General features: G+C 39.6%; 1 protein-coding gene across 9 annotated transcripts in view; it reads right to left on the bottom strand.

The window, feature by feature from the left end:
• Positions 1–25,039, bottom strand: part of ITPR2 (inositol 1,4,5-trisphosphate receptor type 2) — a 313,815-nt gene that overhangs the window by 240,622 nt on the left and 48,154 nt on the right. For 8 of the 9 annotated variants that reach the window (XM_021392091.1, XM_021392096.1, XM_021392094.1 and 5 more), the window contains exons 6-10: positions 21,292–21,390; positions 20,705–20,788; positions 19,318–19,464; positions 18,060–18,155; positions 891–935 (exon numbers count right to left, since the gene is read on the bottom strand). In XM_021392091.1, coding sequence (XP_021247766.1) covers positions 891–935; positions 18,060–18,155; positions 19,318–19,464; positions 20,705–20,788; positions 21,292–21,390 — 471 coding nt within the window. The remainder of the gene's footprint in view (positions 1–890; positions 936–18,059; positions 18,156–19,317; positions 19,465–20,704; positions 20,789–21,291; positions 21,391–25,039) is intronic. The other variant, XM_021392086.1, reaches the window with a different exon arrangement.

A 25,039-nucleotide genomic window follows, 5' to 3' on the forward strand; every position in this document is an offset into this window, starting at 1 on the left:
ATGTAAGAATCTTGGTTTTCATATTAAAAAAAAAAAAAAAGTAGAACAAAAAATTCTTCCCCATGCAGAGAAAAACTTGAAAATGTGTCCTTTAAAAGAAAAAAAGCCAGAAGGGCAACAGAAAGAAATTAAATTTATTTTTCCTAAGATCTCAGCATTTTCAAGGCAATCTCATGAATGTGATGGAGGAATTATTCTTTTTGGATTATTTGTTTAAGAATAAGATTCCCACACAGATTTATATTCATGTCCTTCACACATTATAAACCACATCACTTCTGGTCTTGCTTTGTTAGTCAGAATTAGCTAGCATGCTCTTAGCACTGTACAAGATAAAGTCCTTTGCCTGTAATAGCTCTAGACTGCCTGGAAGCATCTGTCTTCTCGTCCAACCCTCTCATACAGATAATGAAACAAGTCTCAGCATATTCTTAGATTTAGAGCCACACCTGATCGACAAACACGTCCCAGAGGGAGCTCATCTCCACTAGCAGAGCCTCTGAATTACATTTGGTACATAAATAACCAGATTCACTCATCCCTGGGTTTCTTGCTAAAGAGAGAGGAGATTTTGCCATGAGGTAGTATCTCTGATTTGGTAAGTATTAATATTTTCATATCTGTAGTCACTAAGCAAAACTAACTTCAAACTACTGCCAATTTGATGCAGAATTTGAATAAGCTTCCTAACATTACCTTTACAAAAGGGAAAACTTTCTGTAATGACAGTACTGAGTTGCACCCTAGCTTACACATGGCACAGAAGACAAGCCTAGTGGTTGTGACGCATTACTACAAGGACAGTTACAAAGGACTTCCATTTGTTGGACTTTATTAGGCTAATGATACAGTATTTCCCACATTACATGCAACATACAAATTCCACTTACCAAAGCTTTTCCTTCATTATTACCTTCCGGATAGTGTGGGTTAAGCTGGAAAAGAAAAGAAGTTAAAAACTATCTTGATAGCTTTCACACATTTCAGAACTTTGGGAGAGGGATTGGTTCAGTTCCTTATTATGTATTCATCTTGCAAAAGAATTATGGAGTATTTAGAACTAGTATAGTAATTAGAGAGTGACAATTAGCAATTTAATTTCTGGCCAACTTACTGACTGTGTCCTCACTTCAGAAAAGTGAATCTTACAATCAAGCTTGTTAAGAGAAGACTTTCAAATAATAATAAAAAAAAATAACGATGGAGAGAAAGCGCAGTTACTACTCTAAATATAGCAAATTACGGTCACCCCTACTAACACACAATCATTTATAGGACTGACCTTGAGCAGATGTATTGAGATAAAAATTAACATGCTTTACATCTACTAAGATTTTACAGAACAACGGTAAGCTCAGAATAAGCACTTCTTTGAAACAGAAATGGCAATGTCACTACAGACAAGTGTTTAATTACTTTGTGATTCTGTTTAACCATTACTAAAGTATTTCCTATGTCATACCAGGATTATCAAATATTAATTAATAACTAAAGTAGCATGAGATGCTTGGATGAAAAATACTATCACTAAATGTAAAGTATTGCTATTTAACAGTGTTTAATATGATTTTACTTTTGACTGGGAGAATATGTAGACTAGAAGATGAGGGATTATGTAGGAAGACATATACTCAGATAAACATACACACATACACCCACAATACTGGCTGCACACAAAATGTTTCCTGATTTGACTTACATAATGAAACACTTCTACCTCAATATTTGCTGCATTCTCTGACACAGGATATGCCTTCAATGGGTGGAAAATGTTAAACCAAAATTATTACTTCCAAAAGGTTATTTAGTTTTTAAGTAACAACAGTGCATGTACATCTTACAGGTAAGTAAAGTCATTTTCTTGGCACGAATTTGGCATTAATAGTGTGGAAGAGACAAAAGTGAACTGCACAGGGCAAGCTGAATGAATTCCAGTAATACTTTTTAATATTGCATCATCATCATACATTTAACATTGCACAGAAAATTGTTGTGAGCAGTTCTTTTTATCAAGTTTGGAAGGGTTTTATTATTACTGTACCATTTATGTCCCTTTAACCAAAAAAAGCCATCTCCTCTCCACTCAATAAGCCTCAAGAAAAGAGGAAAACTTTTAGACAATCCTAAAATCTCTTTGCTTTCTATCATGACTTGATGCGTTAACACATAAATGGACAAAGCTTTATTCTCCTGCCTTCATTATTCACATTAGCCACTGTGTTACCTTCACAAATCTACTCCACAAACCCTGCTTCCTCCCTGCATTAACATCTACCCCAAATCTTCTGTTTTACACCTCCATTACATTCTCACACAATCTCTTACCTCAGCTCCCATCTACTTCTATTATAAAGCAAAAAGAATGGGAGATGAATACTAAACAACAGACAACTAGAAATTACATGTATATGTATACATATGTACTTATACATATATCTAAAACCACCTTCCTATAGCTTTGGTTTCTTCATTAGTTTTCTCACACTTCTTTCAGCATTACTTTTGTTCACCCAGCATCTTAAAATAATTTGAGTTGCCCACTCAGACAGTCAAACTCTGTACTTTTGGGCCTCCATCAAGAGCAGAGAAAATTATCAGGCAGTGCTTCTCAGTCAGTTAAGGCCATATACAGTGGCCTTTCAACACAGGTGCAGAGAATGAACAGAAAGGCTAAATTTAATCCTACCTTCAGATTCTGCTAGTTGTAAGGAACCCACGGAAATTCTGGGTTATCTCAGTTTTGTCATTAGACAGCACAGAGTGCAGTGCACTGAGGACTAGACCTTCAGTTGGAATAAATCTATGATGTTTCATTAAAGGACTTGTGTGAATATAGCTGTCTGCTCAGTATGAATTGAGCCTTAAGTCTTGCTATTCTTTAACTATTTGCTCTGAACATAATGATGCTTTAGAAAAAAAATATGCCAACAACAGGAGAAATGTGGAAAATCTCTCTTCTATGCCACTTTTCGCCTACTTTAAAAATGACTGAACAGATTGCCTTTGGATTTTCAAAATAGTTCACTTGTGGACAGAGGAAGACAGAAGGCTCGAATGAAAAACAAAGTGCATCCTTAAGGATGGTTTTTCTCACCCCATTGAAACAGAAACAATAAAACTAAAAAGATGTTGTTTAGAGAAAGTTTGAGATGTTGAGGTTAAACAGGTAGAACAATAAACATGACAGAATGCAGTTTTAGAGGTGATATTAACGGCCCCCTTTTCAGTTCAGCAGCTGTCATTTCTGTCATTTTCATTTCAGCTGAGGTTGTTTGTGCTGAGCATCTGTAAAAATCAGACTATTAGTTGTTATCCTATACTATATTTCTCCAGGTAGAGAGGTGTAAATCATGTAGTATTTTAAGTCGTATCACACCTGTTCTGGGTCCTTTTCAATATCCATGTACAACAAAATGAGCTATAGACACACTGATGGCCTTAGCTCTCCAAAATCTACTGCTTTTTCTGATTGGTATAAAGTCACCTCTACATTCTTCAGTGAGCCTCCTAACAAAAGAATCCTTGAAAATAACAACATTAATATTTGTTCCAACAAAAGAACTCTTGAAAATAAAATTTGTTCCTTGTTGCTAATGAAATCAAGTAAAGTTCTTTAGATATTAAGAAAGTAAAAAAGAATACCATGATAAAATGGATCTCATTTAAGCTTAGCAGTCTTCAAGCTTTTTGAGGTCACTGGACTTATTGAAGTTGCAGTGTTCCCAAATTGTACCCAAAATACTGTATATTTCAGTCAATGCATAGAAAGAACATGACACATTGTAAACTGCAGAGTTCAAGCAAGTATAACTGTATAAATCACCGTAGTAATAGCTCAATTTTTTTAACTATTTTTAAAGTATATTTCCAACAGCTTTTTTTCTGTTGCAGAATAATTCAGAAATTCTAATCCTCCAAAGCATCTTTTTCAACAAACTTAGAAATAGCTACTTTTTACCTTCTCCTGGGCAGAAAAGGAAAAAGAATCAAAAACGAGAGTTCAGCTTCACCGTGGCTTACAAGAAAACAATATCAAAGATCTTGAAATTCATCTTGTATTATGGCAAGCTCATGAGACTCATCATATCATCCCAATGTTCATTGATTATGTAAGGCAATTCAGTAAATGAGTAAATAGCAATAGCTATATGGTGGCAAGGAGGGTGCAATCTGCATCAAGGAAAGCAGATTGCACTAGTTGAGAGTAACTAGGGAAGAGCAAAGGAAAATTTACATTAGTGAAGAAGTGAAATGGCCACATGACAAAAAGCAATGGAATCAGTGTGGCTTAAATATTATTCCTGAAGAGCTGGGTCAAGGTACGTGATTGTACTTTTCCTCATCATTCACTCCACTGCCATCTAAAAGGCCAGCTCTATTACATGGATTTTACAGTTGGGCAAGGCTAATATAACCAGCTGTCACAGCTCAAATGACAATGATTCACGACACCACAGATATGTGGTCTTTTTCATTTGCTTATAAATAAGAATACAGATCCAACTCTACAAATCCTCCAGACCACATAAAATCTCCTAAACTCCAGAAAATGGGGTTACCACATTATCTTTAATGGTTTAACATGTATGGACCAACAGTGTACACTGACTTACGTGCTACACAAGGTTTTTCTCATGATGAGGCCCTATTAACAGTAGTTATGGTAAGTAACTGCAAATGCAATTTGCACTGTATAGCATACAGGAAATATCTGGGAACTAAATTTGGTTTGGACTGACACCACTGGGGAAGAGAGCTTGGAAGTGGCCTAGCAAACTTAACAGCAAACAAGGACAGTCAGTACCCCGAGAAGGCTCCCACAACCTCACAAGATCATATTTCAGACACTAAAATCACTGACTTCTTCGACATTTTTAAAGATGATCATCATCCTGTGAAGTCTGAATAGGAGGAAGAAGCAGCTTTCAACTGTATGTTCGTGTGTTACTTCTGGTAGTCACTGCTCAGTAAATGCAAGTGCCCAGCTAATCCTAAGAAGTATCCTGTTAGATCAAGTGCCACAAGTCCCAGGCTCTGTTAATTCCACTGATCATTAAAGATGGTCAAATTTATACCTTAAATTTTTCAATACTAAGACCTCACATTGCGTAATCTCCTGAGATTCCACTACTGAGTAGAACAACTTCTCATTAATGTGCTATTCTTATTTTTTTGTTGTTGTTGCTTTTTTGGTTGATTAGTTGGTTGGTGGTTGGTTTGGTTTGCATCTACACACAGTAAGACATGTTTTACAGTTCAACAACTGAATTAAAAATCTCAGTCCATATTGTAGGCAGACAATATAGAATTTCACTTTTATAGAGGATGCTACCTTCTTAGGCAAAGAAATGTGTAGAAAGAACTCAAACAAGCTATTTTCAGACACTTGTTTAATTAAGAAAGAGAGGGAAGTTAGGAGAAAAATACCATGCTTACTTTAATCAAATTTTATTGACTAGGTAAAGGATATTTAAAATAATTCTTCAAAGAAAGAATTAGACTGTCAAATTTCAGCTAAAAGAGTATTTTAATTACTTGATTAAAACCAGTATTAGCCAAAGAATAAAAGATTCTAATTCAACACATAAAAACAGTTTCCATTCCATTTGATAACTAGCCTGTTAACACAGAGCCTGTTATTCAATCAATGAGGACAAGTGGTTAGAGGGCGAAAAAGCCACCACAAAAGAAAAAAAAATCAACTTCTCAAATCTTTCTTCTTCATTAGACTTACTTGGTTCTTTGCCATGTCGAACTGATTAGCTTTCAATAAATCCAAAGGACTTTTGCACAATTTCAAAGACTTCAGTGGTATTCAAAGAACTCTTGCCATCTTATTAACTTGCTGGAGAAAGAGAGGCTACAACTCTACCTAGATATTCCATTCAGTACAGCCACAGCAACCTGGCACAAGGCTCCTGATAATCATCATGTGAGGAAACTTTAAAACCTGAAAAGGCCATTTATTTCAGGATTGTATTTTGCTGCTGTTCTGCTTACAAGTCCTGCCTTAGCAGATCAGACAAGTTTCCAGGCAGCACTCAGAGAGCTGAATCGTTTCGTTGGCTTCAGGCACAAGCCAAGTTAAGTGGCCACTGACAGTGCTGCGAACCCCCTGAGAGGGGGAACTATCTGCTAGTCAGAAAGGGGAACAAGAATCAGCTCTGACACCTTTCTGACCCAACTGTTCACCCTTGTTGTAAGAAGAAAGGATAGGTCATCTTGAAGGCATTTTTAGTGCTGTAGCAATGGCAGGCCAATGCTTATGGTATGCCTAATTCACAACCGATTTAAAGGTCACACGCCGGTGGCAAAAACTAGAGCTGTCTAGGAATGTAGTTCTACTTTAGGCCAGGAGAGATTACTGGCAGGGAAATCCCTTCACTTCTACTAAGATTGAGCGTAGAGAACCTGACCACTAACGCTTAGCCCCACATAGCAATATCTCACTCTGCAAAAGAATTAAAAAGGAAGAAAAGTATGTAAAAGATCCTTTAGTCTAACCTGAATGCTGGACCATACCCTCAGTAGGAGTGGTTATGTCAACATGTGCCATATGAAAAAGCATTCTGAATGTTAATATCCCATATGACTTTCAGCAGCCCTCCCAGAAATAACTAGGGCTGACTGAATTAGAAATCACTGAAATTTTTACAGTTAAAAAAATTAAAAATAAAACCTTCTAAATCTCCAGCAAGCACCAAAAATAAAAGTGGTACAAATATAGTTTAATAAAAGCTTCTCAAGTTATCTTGAAGTAATAAGAAATAAAATGCAACATAGAACTGACCGTGTTTGCTATTTTGGAACACATCAAAATGTAATACCAGCAGTTGTTGTGTTTTTAATAACAGAAGCACTCCTTATAATTACTACATGACCATAAATATTGTGTTTATGTCTTCACACTTCCTTTCCTCATAAAGCTCATGAGCATACAAACACTGCTCAAATGCAGCCAACTTCAGGCAGGACTGAAAAGTCCTAGCTGAATACAGGCTCGTGGATCACCACTGCAAAACCAGCTAACTGAGAAAAAAACCCTTCCTCAAATATCCAGATTTTTGAAGGTATATGCACACTGACACACACAAGTGTTGTTCCTAATTTCCACAAAATTGACACAAGTCAGGCCAAGAAATTGAGCTGCATTCCCAAGGTCTTCAAAAACCTTTGAAAATCTAGCCCTGGTTCTCCTATGGGAACGGCTCCTAACTGTCACTTTAATAAGTCATATCCAAGCCTGTGGAACAGGTCAAACTGGCTCTGTAAATCAGTAATCCGTTCTCCTCCTTAGTCTCTGGATCTCTTCCATCTCTTCACACATAACTGTAAATCATTCTGCGGTCCTTACAGAGCTTTAAAACAAAACTAGAAGCCTCCTATGAGACAGTGAAAAATGTAAATAGGGCGCACAGCGCTGAGTTCACTCTGTCACTTCGGCATGCCTTTTTCCTGCAAGATCCTTTAACCACTGAGCACAACAGGCTGAAATGATCAGAATGCTGCATTAACATTTAACAAAAACACTGGGGATAAAACGACTTAAATGGAAGATTTTGAAGCAATCTTCAGGTAAGGAGGTCCCACAATACCAACAAACTAAATGCGTGAGCAGATGCACAAAGGCCTTGGTGGATGCTGCCATCTCCTGGTACCTTCTACACTTTACATACAGTTATCAAGCAAACAGTACCCACGCATCATCTCAGTAAAAGGCCGTTTTTATGCAGTTATTTTCCTTACTGTTTCTAAAGACAGAAGGAAACACACAGAATTCACCACTATATTCTTCTCCTCTATGTTAGCTGTGTAACAAGAGAAGTATGTTTTTTCTGTAAAGGTTTGCTTCTTTGCTACCCTAAAAAGTACCATGGACAAACCTTTCTTTCTTCCTGAACAGACAAGATCTCTGCCAATACTCCAGTCTCCAAAAACAGGCTATAAAAAGGCCTAAATTATGGCCTTCTTACATTTAATCTCAGTTACCTTAAAAAAAAAAAAAAAACACCGTTCTACGCAGTACCCCATTTTCCACCACAGTTTAAGAATATGAAAGAAAGAAAAAAGTCCTTAAAACTACAGACATTTCTCCATGGTTCCAAGGGGTTAATCCCGATTTACGGCCTCCACTTTAAGAACTGATTTCCTTCTACATTTTTTTCATCTCAGCTAATGCTGAGGATGTTATTACTCATACAAATATGTAATCTTTCTTAAAATCTCATTAAATGCTTTGTTTTCAGCTCTTGTGACAGCAAGTTCCACTTCCTTATGTCCTGTTCAGAAGGCAGGAAAGTATTATTTTCCATCAATATTAACTCGAATGTGCATTTGGCTATCTTCACTATGATCCAAACCAAGTGATCATTACAACAGGATTAAATTTATTATAAACAGTTTGGCTCTGTCCACGTGGATAAATGCATATTACAGCGATATATATCATATGGCAGGCTAGTATTTTTAACACCGAGGGAGACGTAATACAGAAATCCATTTAAAAGAAAGTAAACCAGGATTTATAGCAGTTCTCAATTTAAAGTGAAGAGAAACCTGGGCAATTTTGACAGAAAAGCAGAGTGAAATGATATTGGAAGAAATTATTCAGGAAAGACAAGAGGAAAATGAAGAGCTTTTATGGATCATTAATTCAAGAGTTCTCAGCAAGCAGTTTACATACCCCACAGCAAGGTGAAGTACAGGGCCTTTGATGCTGGTTTTGATGCTAGCAGTTCCCACTCATCTACCCCAGCCACACCTTATCTCCAATCTGATTCTCTGTACATTCCCTTCCATGATCCAGTCTGTGCCAGCACAACGTGTCATGGGACCACAACAGAAAACCTGCAGAAACACGACATTTCTGCAAGCCTACATTGTCACTGAAGTGCTCTTATCACTGAACTACATCTTTGGGAGTTTGGACAGCTCTTCCTGTTCAGCTTAGAATATTCATATAATTGTCATGACATCTCATGCATATCTAATCCAGTACTTCCCAGGTCAACCAGCTTTAATCATTCCTACCGTCAAAAGAGAATGCTCTAAGCATGTAGTGCTAAAATAGCCCCAACGCTGAAAGTGTGTTTCATGTGAGATTTTACAAAAAAGAGCTTAGAACAAAACTCTGATCAGACTTGATCCAGAAGAGTTCTGCACGAAGAAGCAAACAGACCCAATAAGAAAGCCAGAAGAGTTTTCCAGTGGGCACACATCTGGGATGCACATCAGATGATTGCTACTTTTGCTCTGAATAAGGGACAGGTTTAGCTCTGTGACTTAGAATCACAGAATCACGGAATCACCAAGGTTGGAAAAGACCTCCAAGATCATCCAATCCAACCATCCACCTATCACCAATATTTCCTCACTAAACCATGTCCCTTAGTACAACATCTAAACATTTAACACCTCCAAAGACGGTGACTTCCCTGGACAGTCCATTCCAGCACCTGATTACTCTTTCGGAGAATAAATTTTTCCTAACATCTAACCTGACTCTCCCCCAGCACAACTTGAGGCAGTTCCCTCTAGTCCAACACTAGTTATGCAGGAGAAGAGGTCAAATCCCACCTTGCCACTACCTAATTTCAGGGAGCTGTAGAGAGTGATAAAGTCTCCCCCGAGCCTCCTCTTCTTCAGACTGAACAATCCCAGTTCCCTCAGCCGCTCCTCATAAGGCCTGTGCTCCAGACCCCTCACCAGCTTTGTTGCCCTTCTCTGGACACAATCCAGGGCCTCACTGTCTTTCTTGTAGGGAGGGGCCCAAAACTGAACGCAGTACTCAAGGTGCACCCTCACCACAGCTGAGTATAGGAGGATGATCACTTCCCTACTCCTGCTAGCAACACTATTTCTGATACAAGCCAGGATGCCATTGGTCTTCTTGCCCACCTGGGCACACTGCTGGCTCATGTTCAGCCAAGCACTGACCAATATCCCAAGGTCTGTTTCTTCCACACAGTCTTCCAGCCAGTCTGCCCCAAGCCTGTAGCATTGCCTGGAGTTGTTGTGGCCAAAATGCAGAACCCAGCACGTGGTCTTGTTGAACTTCATGCCATTGGCCTCAGCCCAGCAATCCAGCCTGTCCAGATCCCTCTGAAGGGCCTTCCTACCCTCAGGCAGATCGACACTTCCAGCCAACTTGGTGTCATCTGCAAACTTACTGAGGGTGCACTCAATCCCCTCGTCCAGGTCATCAATAAAGACATTAAACACAACAAGCCCCAATATCGACCCCTGGGGAACATCACTCATGACCATTTGCCAGCGGGATTTAACTCCATTCACCATCACTCTCTGGGCCCAGCCCTCCAGCCAATTCTTTACCCAGTGCATCTATCCAAGCCACAGGCTGCTAGCTTCCCCAGAAGAATATTGTGGAAGACAGTGTTAAAGGCTTTGCTGAAGTGTAAGTAGACTACGCCGACACCAGGCGAGTCACTCGATCACAGAAGGAGATCAGGTTGGTTAAACAGGACCTGCCTTTCATGAAACAATGATGGCTGGGCCTGAACACCCAGAAGCCCCACACATGCCATATGATCTCAGTCAAGATTATCTGTTCCGTAACCTTCCCTGGCATCAAGGTCAGGCTGACAAGCCTGTAGTTCCCTAGATTCTCCTTACGACCCTTCCTGTAGATGGGAGTCACATTGGCAAGACTCCAATCCTCTAGGACCTCTCCGGTTGACCAGCAACACTGATATACGGTGGAAAGCAGCTTGGCAATCACCTCTACCAGCTCCCTCAGCACTACTGGGTGGATCCCATCTGACCCCATGGACTTGCAACAGTCCAGGTGTAGTAGTAGGTCTCTAACTGTTTCCACCTGAACCACGGGGGGTTTATTCTGCTCCCCATCCCAGACTTAGAGGGTGGAGTACCGAAAGATAACTGGTCTGAGTTTTACAGACAGATGTAAAGAAGGCATTGAGAACCTCAGCCTTTTCCTTATCCTCAGTGGTCACTTTCCCTGCCGCAACCAGTAAAAGGTGGAGATTCTCCTTATCCCTCCTCTTATTGTTAATATACTCGTAAAGAAGTTTTTTGTTCTCTTTTACCCCAGTGGCCAGGTTGAGTTCAAGCTTGGCTTTTGCCTTTCTAATTTTCTCCCTATGCATCCTAACAGCTTCTTTGTACTCTCCCCAAGTTGTCTGTCCCTTCTTCCACAGAAGGTAGACTCTCTTTTTCTCCTGGAGACTCACAAAAAGTTCCCTGTTCATCCACACTAGCCTTCGACCCCGTCAGCACATCTTACGGCACAGCCTGCTTCTGTGCCTTTAAGACTTCCTTCTTGAGAAATAATCAGCCTTCCTGGATTCCTTTACCCTTCAGGACTGAATCCCAAGGGACTCTCCCTACCAGGGTGCTGAATAGATCAAAGTCCACCTTCTGGAAGTCCAAGGTAGCAGTTTTGCGGGCCCCTCTCCTGAATTCACAGAGAATCAAGCACTCTACTATTTCATTGTCACTCTGCCCAAGACCTCCATATCTCCCACCAGTCCTTCCCTCTTTGTGAACAGCAGGTCTAGCAGGGCACCTTCCCTCGTAGGCTCTCTTACCAGCTGCATCAGGAAGTTATTTTACACACACTCTAGAAACCTCCTAGACTGCTTCTTCTGCACTGTACTGTATTTCCAGTATATATCAGGGAAGTTGAAGTCCCCCATGAGAACAAGGGCTGGCGATTGTCGAACTTCTGCCAGCTGCTCGTAGAATGCCTCATCCATCTCTTCATCACAGTTAGGTGGTCTATAACAGATTCCCACCAGGATGTCAGCCTTGTTGGCCCTCCCCGTGATCCTGATAACTTTACCATCAGCAGGATATGTGTCAAAGACCTTTCCAGCTCCATTATCCTATATAAGCTGTTACAAAGCATATTCACATGCAGAAGATACAAGCTGCTGTCTCTGAGGCTTCAGTCCTCCATTGGTCAAAGAGGTCCTGGAGATGCCTGTGCAATGGAAAATTGTAGAGGAAGGCCAAACGCATCAGTATCTGAAAGACCCTTGACCTCTGACCACATATATGCTTACATTCCACTGAATTTAAAGACAAAGCTACTCATGAGAACTTTACTGAATGAGAGTCTTTGTATGAGCAACAATTTGTTTTAGTAAATGAACCACAGTACAAGTCAGAAAAGTATGTTTGGTTCTGCCATTACCTCTGAGCTTATTGCTTCATCCTATCACACTGGCCAGCCAGCCTGTTCTCAGCCTTCTCTCCCTTGTCTAGAAGAGTTTCAGGGCATTTATTATCTTTTACAAAGAATTAGCTGAAACAGCTCAATGTTACAGCAACACACTCCAAGCACCAATACTCTTTGCAGTTTCTTGGAAGACACTGTAATTTGATCACTTGTTTATGATGACAATTTTTTTAGAACTAAAGATGGTAAATTTTAAAGCTGCCATTTTATCTGCTTTATCTTAATTAATTTAGTATCGTATAGTTAATGCAGTGTCAAAACAATCACCTCAGCAGGTTTACTGCCTTATCTTCCCAGGGTACCTTTATAGCTCTAGTCTTAGTCTATTCAACTAAGTAAAACAGAATTACCACAATTTTCCTTACAAATTCTGCACCGTCTACGACTATGTACATGTTCACAATGTTCCACAGGAAATGCACTCTGGTTTATCTGTCTACTGGAATATCTGAGATTAGCATGTGGTTTGATGCTTGCACATGTATTTCATGATTATTTTAGCAATATCCACCTCACCAGAGAAGTTGAACATGAAATGACATTTACCCTGCATTTCTTGTATGTGCATACATGTACGCATGGACACACACATTTCTGCTTAGCATCTCCATACAGCAAGTGTTACTAGTTACAGTATAGCTTATCTGAAATCACAGAACTGGGAGCTGTTACACACATGGAGAATAACATTAAAGGTGCACGCTCTGTTGGAGTACAGTCAACAAGTTGATACTCAGTTCAAAGAGACTTTGAACAATCCAGGTGATGAGAATATTGAAAAGGTTAGGTGCAGTGACGAGAAAGGCACAGCACAGGTGGTCCCAACCTACAGCACTTGAAAGGCTGTTCAAGCAAATAGCAGCTCATTCACACACATACAGGGACAGATGCAAGTGCATTCTGCATGTGGTACATGCACTAAAGAGACTTTAAAAATGCTGGAAAAGTCTTTGTTATTTTGAAACATTCCATTTTCACCTAACAGTACAGTCCCTCTTTAAAAATACAAAACTTCAACATAAGTTGGGTCATTTTGCTGCAGCCAAGACTAAAATAAGAATCTTCTGCAGATCTTTTTCTAAAAGACTGCTGACTTTGTGAAGATGAAAATAAAACTCAGCAGACTGGATCTTAGCTGGTGGCTTAGTGTCTAAATCTCCTGCTACAGATCTGGCTCAACACTTAGCAAAATCAAGTGCTTTTGACATTAACAGCAGAACTCCCACTGTCCCCAAAGAACAAGCAGAGGAGAATTTCTCAGCTGAATACTCGGTTCCACCTTTTAATGATTTCAGTGTTTCTGGAATGTCTGAGCCTGTGGCTTCAGATTTCCAAATGTCAGACACAGAAGAGACATCACCACCAGATTCCAGATGTCCCAAGCCTTACCACAAAACATGAAACGCTTTCTTCAGCATAGCCATCTCATGTCTTAAGTAACGGGCTGAGAGCCTACCTGCATCTGATGTGTCAGAGCATACCCACAGGGGAATGACAGTGCAGCAACGTACAATTAGCAAATGCCTACCACTGAGTCTCCTTTAGCAATGGTCCTTCAGGATGACTCAGCTTCAGCCAGACTAGTATGGTCTATGGTATTAATAGGTCTTATGAAACTTCAAAGCATACTGACAAAAATCAGCATAAGTAATACTGAGTGGAAAGGGGATTAAAGGAAAGAGTACAACTGCATCTGCATCAGAATTCAGGCTATAGGAGAACCCTTAATTTTTCAAAGGTACCTAAAGCTGGGTCACTGTGATTCTTAGGGACCTGTAACGTAGGACTTACACATCCCGATTTCTTTCAAGTTTAAAAGAATTAGATTTACTCACTTCCATGTTTTGTTCACTGAATAACAGTACTGCCTCAATTTTATTTTTTTAAACTACTTACTGTAGCACTGACACATCTGTAAGTTTATTAATTGAAAATTTCTGAATTCCTTGCAGTAAGTGGCTTGAACCTCCTTAGTCCCCAGACCATCCCCTGGACTTAATAAGCTGCAGTGAAATCGTTTGGCTACAGAGGCCAGACCCACTTAGTCACAAATTAGGCTGATCAGTTATTTACACCTGGCACAAGAAGCCTGAAAGAGGAAGAGAAGGCACAGCATTACTACAACATAGAAACCTAACTGCAGAGGAGCAAAAGGGAGCACTCTGGTGAAGGACACTTCTGCTCATTGTGTGAGATTTCACCTATTCAAGATTCCACTGCAGAATTCTCAGTGCTAAACATCACCTTAATTTACATAAAGATGAAGTAAGAAAATGATGGTTGTAAAAAGTGATAAATTCTGATTTACAATTGCTCAGACCGTAACATAAATTGTATCATTAGCCAACCACAGAATACTTAAAAGATTCATGAATTTCGTTTACTTATTTGTACTTATTATTCCACTCCAGATATTTTTATCATGGCAGCTTAATCAAAATCAAGTCACGGCAACGTGTGATACCGTTGATAATTCACACCATGAGTAATCTTCCTGTGCTGCAATAGTAAAGATAAGAGTTTGGTAAGCTTTGCCCAAATCATTTAAAGTTAGCTCACACACATTTGGTTTCTACTTCCCTGTTCATAATTCTTTGACGTAGATGTCTGGGTGGTGTGTTGGGCCTGACATCTGAACTGTGTAAAATACGGTTCATAGGTTTTTATTACAGCATTACTTTTAATATCTCCACCAGTGGGTACTTTACACTTCATAGATACAGTAGCTAATGTGTCTCCCCAATCAAAGCATATCATTCCTGTTCAGCCCAAATGCTTTTCCAGCTCTCACTCTCAACATTACAAGTCTTCCTGATGGGGATTTCCCTTCCAGAGGTAGAAAGTTCCTAAGCTCATGTTCTGCATTCAGTGAAGTGTGACTTCTCTTCACCTGATGATTTTTCTCCTGAAAATCTCTGAGCAGATAAAGTATAGGAGAAGGAAGCTCATCAGTCAGTCAGCAAGCTTCAGCACTGAGAGGGCACAATGGAGAAAAAAACGTACCTTTTCTGATTCCATCAGTCTAGCTAGTCTGAATAAAGCCTTCCTAGCAGAAGCATCTCTTATCTATTTTCTCTAGGAAAAAATGGAACTGGGAGTACTGGTTGCCATTCGATAACCAGTATTAAATACACAATAAAGCAAGCTATCTTCAGATAAGCCAGAATGTTGCTGCAGCATGGAGGCAGCAGTGCAGAGAACATTAGTAAAGGAATGCTGGCCCACTGCCTTTAAAGGGATGATGCTCCTCACTCTCTCAGACAGAGATTTCACCACTATCAGATTTTTAAATTGCACTATGAGTTACTACCCTAACCACTGAAAAGATCCAAATTACATTCAGTCTTACATGGAAAATAATGTAATTGCTTGTGTTTTTATATTGGTTTTGAAATAATTAGAAATAAGTAAAAGTATGAATGCAGTTGTTTGCTCTTACTCTGAAATCAATGTAGGCTGTGACAGGAGTGGAAAGTGAAAGCAGCACTCTGGGAATACAAAGGACTTGTCTACATACAGAAGTTGCACTGCTGCAAATTTAACTCAATCCAGTCAGAGAAAGACTTTTTTCAGGGGTTCTCTAATATACAGTGATTACAACTGGCTCTTGTAAATTTTCACACTCGTGCTTGCAAGCGTAAGTCAGAAAGGTAATCCTACACAAACTTAACTAAATCAGTGGAAAAAACTATTTTTCATCTTATTGATATAACTTGAACACAGACCAGATCTAATACAGATTAGATACAACTTTGAAAGTTCACAGCTTCTTGCAACCAGGCAAAAATCCAAGGCTCTCCCATTTCACAAAGTTTGTACTGTCTGCTCTCTTCCAGCTTGTCAAGAGATCTACTTTATTTTAAGGACAATGATGTGTCCTAAAAGATATTAAGCTGCTCTTTTGTGGAGTCACAACACTATTTTGCCTTTACACTAAGTACCAGATAATAATCAGATGAATTGTAAGATTTTCTTTCTCTTCCTCCTGCACTTCCTATTCTACTAAAAGGGGTAAAGATTTCTTCAAACCCTTTTAAATTCCAATTTTTAGTCAAAAGACAACTGTGCAACCAGACAAACCTGCTGTAATCACAATGCACGAGCATGTCATCAAAAGCCATTAAACCAACATATGACAAGTTTTTCCTTCCCAAGTTTCTAGAGAACACAAAGATGCCTTGGGCCATGAAGAGACCAACACAGAGAGATCAGTATTATAGAAACATTTTCTAGAGCCTGCAAGAAAAAAAGGATTGACAATTCCTGAATTAGAGCAGTCTTGAGTATCTATTCTAATGTCTACACATAGACTTCTCTGATCAAGCTCAACTGTTACATTCAGCTCCACTCTAAAAACTGGCTGTCTGAGCCAGAAAAGAAGAATATTTGACTGATCACAGAACAAGAATCAATGGTAAACAAGAGCAGAAAGGTAAGCAAATCCAAGGATTTAAAATACAAATATGGTAGAGAGAAAGTCCTGGAGGGAAGAGGGGCCCAAGAAAGCTGCTCAGTATTAAGGACCATCTCCTCCAAGCCCAGCAGCAGTGCCTCCCAAGAAAAATGAAGGCAGGCAAGAGTGCCAGGATGCCTCTGTGGATCAACAAGAAGCTCCTGGACTTAGTTAAGCTCAAAAAGAAAGTCTGTAGGGCGTGGAAGCAGAAACAGGTTACCTGGGAGGACTACAAAGAAGTTGTTGGAGCAGCCAGGGATCAGGTTAGGAAAGCTAAAACTCAGACAGAATTAAATCTAGTCAGGGACATCAACAGGAACTAGAAGAAATTCTACAGGTATATCAACAATAAAATGAAGGTCAGGGAGGATGTGGGCCCTCCCTGGAAGGAAACTGGAGACCTGGTCATGAGGGATACGGAGAAAGCTGAGGTGCTCAGTGACTTCTTTGCCTTAGTCTTCACCAGCAAGGGCTCTAACCATGCCACCAAGTTGCAGAAAGCAATGGTAACAACTTGGATAAGGAAGGTCTGCCTGCTGTAAGTGAAGATCAGATTCAAGATCATCTAAAGAACCTGAAGGTGCACAAGTCCGTGGGACCCCACGAGATCCATCCCCAGCTTCTGAGGGAACTGGCGGATGAAGTTGCCAAGCCACTATCCATCATACTGGAAAGGTCATGGCAGTCTGGTGAAGTTCCCACATATTGGAAAAGGGGAAACATAAGCTCCATTTTCAAGAAGGGATAAAAAGAAGATCCAGGGAACTACAGGCCAGACAGTCTCATCTCTGTGCCTGGCAAGATCATGGAGCAGATCCTCCTGAAGGCCCTACTAAGGCACATGGAAAATAAAGATGAGGTGATTGGTGGTAACCAACATGGCTTCACCAAGGGTAAGTCATGCCTGACAAACATGGTGACCTTTTATGATGGAGTTACAGCGTCAGTGGATAAAGGAAGAGCAATTGACATCAGCTACCTGGACTTGTGCAAAACGTTTGACATTCTGGTCACCAAAAAGGAGAGAAATGGATTTGATGGAAGGACCACTTGCTGAATAAGGAATTGGCTGCAGTCAGCTCCAACCCAAACCATTCTATGATTCTCTGTTTTCCTTGGCATCATGATGACTAATAGCAGATTCAAAATTCAATGGTACAGTGGAAATTAAGGTTAGATGTTGTCTTGAACTCATCTACCAGTGTACAGTAGCTCAGAAAATTTACAGCCATACTGTGACATAGCGGTGCACATTCCGTTTTCCCTGTTCAGACCTGGTGTGGGATCTTTTCACAGAGCTATCTACTACAGTGGTTCTGAATTAGGAGGACATGTATTGTAATTGGTTAGGTAGCACACAACCTCATGTTTAATTGACATTCTTACCTCTGCAGCTAAGTAGTTTCCAGTTGCCAAGTGCTTAAATCTAAACAAACTATTCCACTGTCCTGCTCCTCCCCGGCAAGGATCATGATGGACAACCTGTAAGAAGAAGTACAGATTTTTAAGAGTGCTTCTCAATATCATACTTATATCACTGACATTTCTTACAACTCAGTCTAACACACAGAGGTGTTCTGTGTTCACACTAAGCCCACCATAAATAACCACTAACTACATTTCCTTTTCACCAGGCGACAGAAAATATGCCTCCTATTACTTTCCATATTTTCATTCATCTTTTTACTACGAACATGGTAAGCCCAATTTTACTTTAAATTACATAAGTACTACCTATGCAAAACTCAAACCCCCAGTGTTTCACCACTTCTAACAACTCAATTTTTGATAACACTGGGGTCTTCTGATAAATTTTCTCTCAAGTGATTAAATATCTCCATATCATTTGAAATAACCCAAGTTTTTTCTTTTTCCCCATGACTGAGCTGTAGGCTACTTGCTGCCTTCAAATCTAACAGTACCTATCTCTCATAAGGCGTACTCTCAAATAACTGCAAGTGCAATATACTCTGCATATTTAATACATTTCTTACACACAAAAAAAATGAAGGCAAAACTTACCACTTGCCCAAGTGAGGAGCACTTTGTATTAAAAACACAAAGTTAGTTCAACATGTAAGAACTTTTGAACACAGGAGTTACATTACTACAATGGCAAGAGTGTGAGGCATTTCAGTTTCCAATGTTCCTTAGTTAACATTAATGTATCTGCTAATCCCATTCAGCAAAGACAACCTTAGTCAGCCTAATTTTAAACAGATGTTGATGTGCCCTGCTGCAGAAAAACAGACTCATTCACTTTTGTGAGATTTTGTCAGTCATCATCAACTTCAATATTCTATATTGCACAAAAAGTCAAATTTAAGCACTCAGAACTCACGATACATGAGTGTCATTCTATTGGCTTTGATAAAATTGCACCATTTGTGTCAAGTCTGAATCTGACCCTTCATCATTTCAGTGCAGCCAAATATACCTAAAAAACATCCTCTCTCCATATGCTCACAGCAATAAAGCATCTCTTCAGTGTTCATCCTACACAAACTGCTTCATAAAATAATAATAGTTATGAGGAGGTATGTGATGATATCAAGAGGCTATGAATGATTCATGTTGTGGTAAAGTATTTTTACTGAACTCCGGCCTTCAGGTACTAAAATATTTATGAAAAGGGAAAAAATACCTCTATCTCCCACAGTGCCTTAGAACTTGTTGCAGAGGTGGCTGACTGACGCAACGTAGTACGAAGGAAAATATGCTGTTTCTTCTCATATTCGTCACAGGTCAGAAACTTCTCTTGCTCTGCATGAAACAACCTAACAACATCTCCCTAAAGTAATATGAAAGAGAAGCATTATTAAGTGGAAGGCAAAGTTGCTAGACTCAATATCTGTACTAGCTCCAGTGATGTCATCATAGTTGATGCAAAGAAAATATTTATTAGTTGCCAGGTGCTGGAGCAGGGACCAAGTTCAGAACATACAATCTTTGTTATGCATCTGGAAATTGTGTATAAAATGCAATAATTCACTCCTGCATGACATCCATGTCCTTTTGTGAAAATAAAATTTGATTCAGAGCACTGCAATGAATAGTTAATCCAAAGGTGACTTTCTGTGTGAGTCATTCCCCAACTCCAGCCTTTTCTTAGGCCTTCCTGCCACAACTCAGACTCTCACTTCTGAACCTTCCTCACTCTTGGTCCCATACATAAAGTTTCTCTCAAATCCACCCCACTCCACAGTCTCAACTTCTCAAAACATACAACAGGAACTTCTTGCTTTGCCTTGCCCATCCACCTTGCCCCTCCTTTCCAACACAGGAAATGTATTTACAAGTACCCCCTCAATCTCATTTGCGATCTATAAAACACCTGTTATTTTGCTGTTCTCTGATATAATAGTCTTATCCCTTCCTCTCCGCAACCAAAACCAATGTCCCTTCCATATTTCTTCCAGTAGCACCATTTTTGCTTCCTTCTGTCTCTCCCCAAAGCTCAATACCTACCACAATACCTAACAAAAAATAGCCAGTTGATAATGATTTAGTAAGGCATAAGTGAGAACAAATGAAATTTGCTTATTTATGAAAATATTTATATTTATAAATATATTTATATTTATGAAAATACAAGTGACCTGGAGTCACAAAGCTGAGCAAACCATCAGCTGTCTTACTACAGCTACTGTCATCTTTCATGCTTTACTCCCTTCTCCAGCTTGTTAGACCTCCTTTGGTACCTTGGCCTAAACTGAAACACCATAGCAATTCTGTACAAAGCACACTCCATTCTAGGCTTAAACTTCATCTCTTATCCAGGATCCTCCGTTGTCTGCGGTAGAGGGAAGAGGCTGCAAACTGGCACAATCCAGACAATTCCACTTAGTAAGATAACAACACAAAGAAAAAATACACTAGCTGGTGTGGGACAGCAGGAAGGGATATCCGATGACTCCATAAAGTCCTAATTTTTTTCTTCTTTTTCACCATTTAATATTTCTCTACAGTCAAATAAGGCACAATTATTCAAATTGAAACATTGTACATATGTATATATATATCATACTTACTCCTTTCAGTACATCATCTCGGTAACTACTGAATTTCATGAACAATGTTATCTTCCAGCTTGTGTTACAGTTGACAGCATTTACCTTAGGGGGAAAAAATATCCATGATTGGATTTTAAAGGCTAGGGTTTTTTTTGTTGGTTTCTTTTGTGAAACATTCTACTCATCTATAAAAACACGCCACATTTAGGGTAGCAGGGAACGTGGCTTAGTTCCAGGTATGTGCAGTACCTAACACACATCCTGATGTTCTTTAGGGTTCAGAATGATGGTGATGTTGGAGAAGACTCACTGGGCAAAATGGTATTCTGTCTACTTACAGCAAACCAAAGACCTAAATAGCTGATGGAAGAGGACTTAGTCTTACATCAGTGAGGGTTTCAGAAATTCACGCAAGTTTCATGAAGCTCTCAGTGCCATGAAGAATTGTGCCAAGAATAAACACATTTCATCTTGGTTTTCTGAGGCCAAGCTGGAACCAGTGTTTTAATACTGGCATCTATCTTACGATGGCATTCTGGCTACCAGAAAAGAACACAGCATAATACATCTTAGATTGACAGTTACCTCTCCTCTGATGAACTCACCTCTTTGCAGCCAGGGTTATCTAGAAGTTCAATGTTGCTAGCATGCAGAGGCTGCCCTGCATTGACTGGCATCAGTACAACTTTATCTCCCACAACAACCTGGAAGTCAGAAAGAAAATGTAATTTAGACCTATGTAATTGTCCAATAAAATGAAATAATGCTTTGTTTTTCAAAAATGACTCAATTGCATGCTCTGGAAATAGCACTTGGTGAATTTATTTGCACACAATTCACACATCAATAGAATATTTTTTTGGCCAGTTCTGTTCTCATGTGCCTCTGCAATTGCTCGGGTTCAAGACATGACACTAACGAGTCCTCACATTCTCAGTAAGCACGTCACTCAGTTCAGCAGATACTCAAGTCCATGAAATAGAGGTATGAACCTATGAATTCCAGGAGCAGATCAGAAAATCTACAATTTACACTAGGTAGTCTTTATCCCATATTTACTGCCAGTCACAAGGCAGAGAAAGCTTAGAAAATAATGTGTAATAAGACAGCAGAATTGTTTTCCCTCTGTTGCTGTAAGACAGCCTACTCCATCAATGTCTTTCATTTCAGAGAGGCCTTAGAAATTTGTCTGTGACAAGACTTTTTAGCCCAGTGACTCCTCATTCTGTATGCCATCTTCTGGCAAACATCAGGACAGGCTCAGGAGTTATGATTCAGACTGTAAGACTGCAACCTGAGAAGGAACATTGACAACTTGAAATTCAGAGAGGTGCACTCCATCCCCTTTCCTGTTACTCCCTAAATGATACTCCATGCTCAGCACAGGTACCAGGTACATCAGCTAAGCAATCTTCTGTCTACAAGACAAATTCCTAGCTGACTCCTTGCATGCAAAGTCCCATGCCCTTGGAATTCTTTAAGTATATAGACAGGGAGAAACAATATATGAAATTGTCTCTGACCTAAAAAGTGCTTGAAATGTGCATATGGAGAATTCTATTGATACCTGGGGAGGGCAAAAAATCAATACAGATTGATTGGCACTGGTGTTCTGGTTTGTTTACATTGTTCCCAGCAATTTTAAGCGCACACATGAAGACAAGAAGTGGCTAAAGGTGATTTTGCTATATGAAAAGCTGTAAAAGCCATGCTTTTTTTAGGAATACAAACAAAAATATGTTCTGCATTGATCAGCACACTTCCTACAAGAAAAAGAAGAGCCTGATTCAGCCTTGTGTAACGTCAGTGCAGATGAATTTGGCCCACATATTGCAGGGGTGAAAAAGAAGGTTGCTTGTTCTTTATCAACACAGCTAAAATAAAGAGTAGCAAAAGACAGTGTCATCATGCTCAGACTACAGGTAACAATCCTGTTTGATCCAAGTAACAAGAAAAAGTACACTATCAGAACCAAATAATGGTGACAAGGTGCCTTTACAGTACCTTACTTATGCAACACATTCCTGCATGCCATGCTTCACACAGTCATTACTTACAGACCGTTTTAAGAAGTTAAGACCAGACAATTCATTAATCAAAAAACCATCAGGCTTGCAACCTGCAAAGTGGAATCACGACTTCAAAATTACTGACAGTACACCTGGACTATAACAACAGTGAGAGAACACATCATTGAGCATCCCATTAGAAAAAAAATTAAATAGGGAGCAGGAGGAAGGTATCTTAGAATGCATTCTGTGATTTTCATGGAAGCAACCAGAGGAAAGAACAAGTACACAGCTACTCTGCTCTGGACACACACCTGAGAAGGAACCATTACGTGGGGCCATGGTTTCTGTCTCAGTGTCCTACCCTGCTACAAGTCCACATCAGTAATTGCCCTCGGTGCTGGCTAGCTACATCAGTTGCCACAGAAGCAATGACGTAGCCTATGTTCATCTGCCTCCTTTTTCTCTTTGCTTCCAGCCTCCATAAGAGGTTGGGAAGGAAGGTACAAAGGTAATTCAACAGTGCTTGTTCCCTATGCATTCTCCACCAGTGATATAGAACATGAAAACAAAGAGAGAATCCTGTTTTCTTACATATAGTGGCTTTTGGCAAGCTGCAATTCTGCTCTTTTGAATTCCTCCTATTCCCTGCCCATGCCCACATCTCCCACCCAGTTCATTTCTGGCTCCAGATAATGCTCCTGCATGCCCAAAGCAATGGAGGCAGTGCACGTTCATATGCACACATGCCCATAGGCCCACAATTCTGTCTGCAGAATTGTTCGATACAGAGATTATAGAAGAGAAAGCAATGCATTCCCAAGTTTTTCCTCAGCAAACTTAGAATCAACAGCAATCTTCTTTACCCTAGCTACATGTGAGCACAGCCAGCAACAGTGTGCCGCAAATCAGTTGTCAGCAAATAGTTTGACAGATCACAGAGACTCTTTCCTCACACATACAAATGAAATCCTTAAATCTGCAAATGACACATAGCTTTTGAGGAACTAATTCCCAGTTGCTTTGACAAAACTCTTAGTCTTTCCGGTCTAGATAATAAAATTCCAGAGAACTGAAGCCAATGAGAATTCAGCTTTTGAATTTAAAATAAACTTACAAGATCCTTGAGTCTTGGATGCAGCAGAGTTCTAAATTTATGCAACCCTATTTGTCTGTGACTAGGTGGAGAGGTAACATTGATTGTGGGAAGAGCCACAGTTAAAATCCACTGCAAAACATTGTAGGTGGGGGGGTCAGGGTTGACATGTCCTAGAGCAATTCTTTGATTGCATATAAACTCAGTAAGTCCACCTAACAGCTACGGCTACACTGCGATCAAGAATTAAGAGAAAATAATGTAGTACAGGTGTGATATATCACAAAGACTGCCTGTCACAGTAAGCTATACTAGCTGTGAAGAACTGTAAAGATACAGCAACAGGGCTTTCAGTTCGGACTAATTGTCCACATAGGTTACCAGGCACACTGAAGGCTCTGCCACTCCATCTTCATCAATTTTGTGTTATAAGCACATATGCCTGCCAATCATACTGCTTACATACTTCAAAGACAGGGAGGATTTAGTAGAACTTTTGGGGTTTGGAACAAGGTGATTTTTAAAGTCCCTTCCAACCTAAGCCATTCTAACTTTCCCATAGCTAGGCAGCCATTCCCCAAGTTCAAGACCACCTTCCTCAGCATCCTGCATGATCAAGTTTTTAAGCAACTAAAAATGGCAGACAACCAAAAATGCAATCCATGCAGAGCTAATCGATGCTATCGATACAAATCTTGCTTTTCAGTATAACTGGAACTAGCTCTGGCCTTAATCAGTCAAATCTGTTATTGAAAGAGAGCTGAGAGACAAAAAATATTGCAGAGTTATGCCAATAACTGTAAAATTTTGACAGTACTTTTTCATTACTTACATAATGAATCAGTTGCTTTTGAAGCTAAGCTAAACCATCTTCAGAAAAATTATTTTTAAAATAGTTCACAAAGCTAAATAACCACAATGACTTACCAGAAAACTTATACACATGACTTCCTATATCACAACTTTCCCCCTAAAAATGACCTTCTTTTCTTTTAGGATATATTTGGACCTACCTCACCTGCATTATCTCACACAGTAGCAGTCACCCAAGCAGTACATAGATATTTGCTTATACCATTATAGAGACAGATTCTGTAAAGACTTTCTAAAATTTGTTTTCTTAGGGAATTTCATTTTTATAGCACAGAAGCTGAGAACAGGAAGAAAAAAAAACACAAACAAAAAAAAAAAAGGCAAAAGAAACAAACATAGAAGTTTCTAAACAGAGTAAGGACCTGATATATCAAC

The sequence above is a fragment of the Numida meleagris genome, chromosome 1 (assembly GCF_002078875.1).
Source record: "Numida meleagris isolate 19003 breed g44 Domestic line chromosome 1, NumMel1.0, whole genome shotgun sequence".
Taxonomy (NCBI): Eukaryota; Metazoa; Chordata; class Aves; order Galliformes; family Numididae; genus Numida; species Numida meleagris.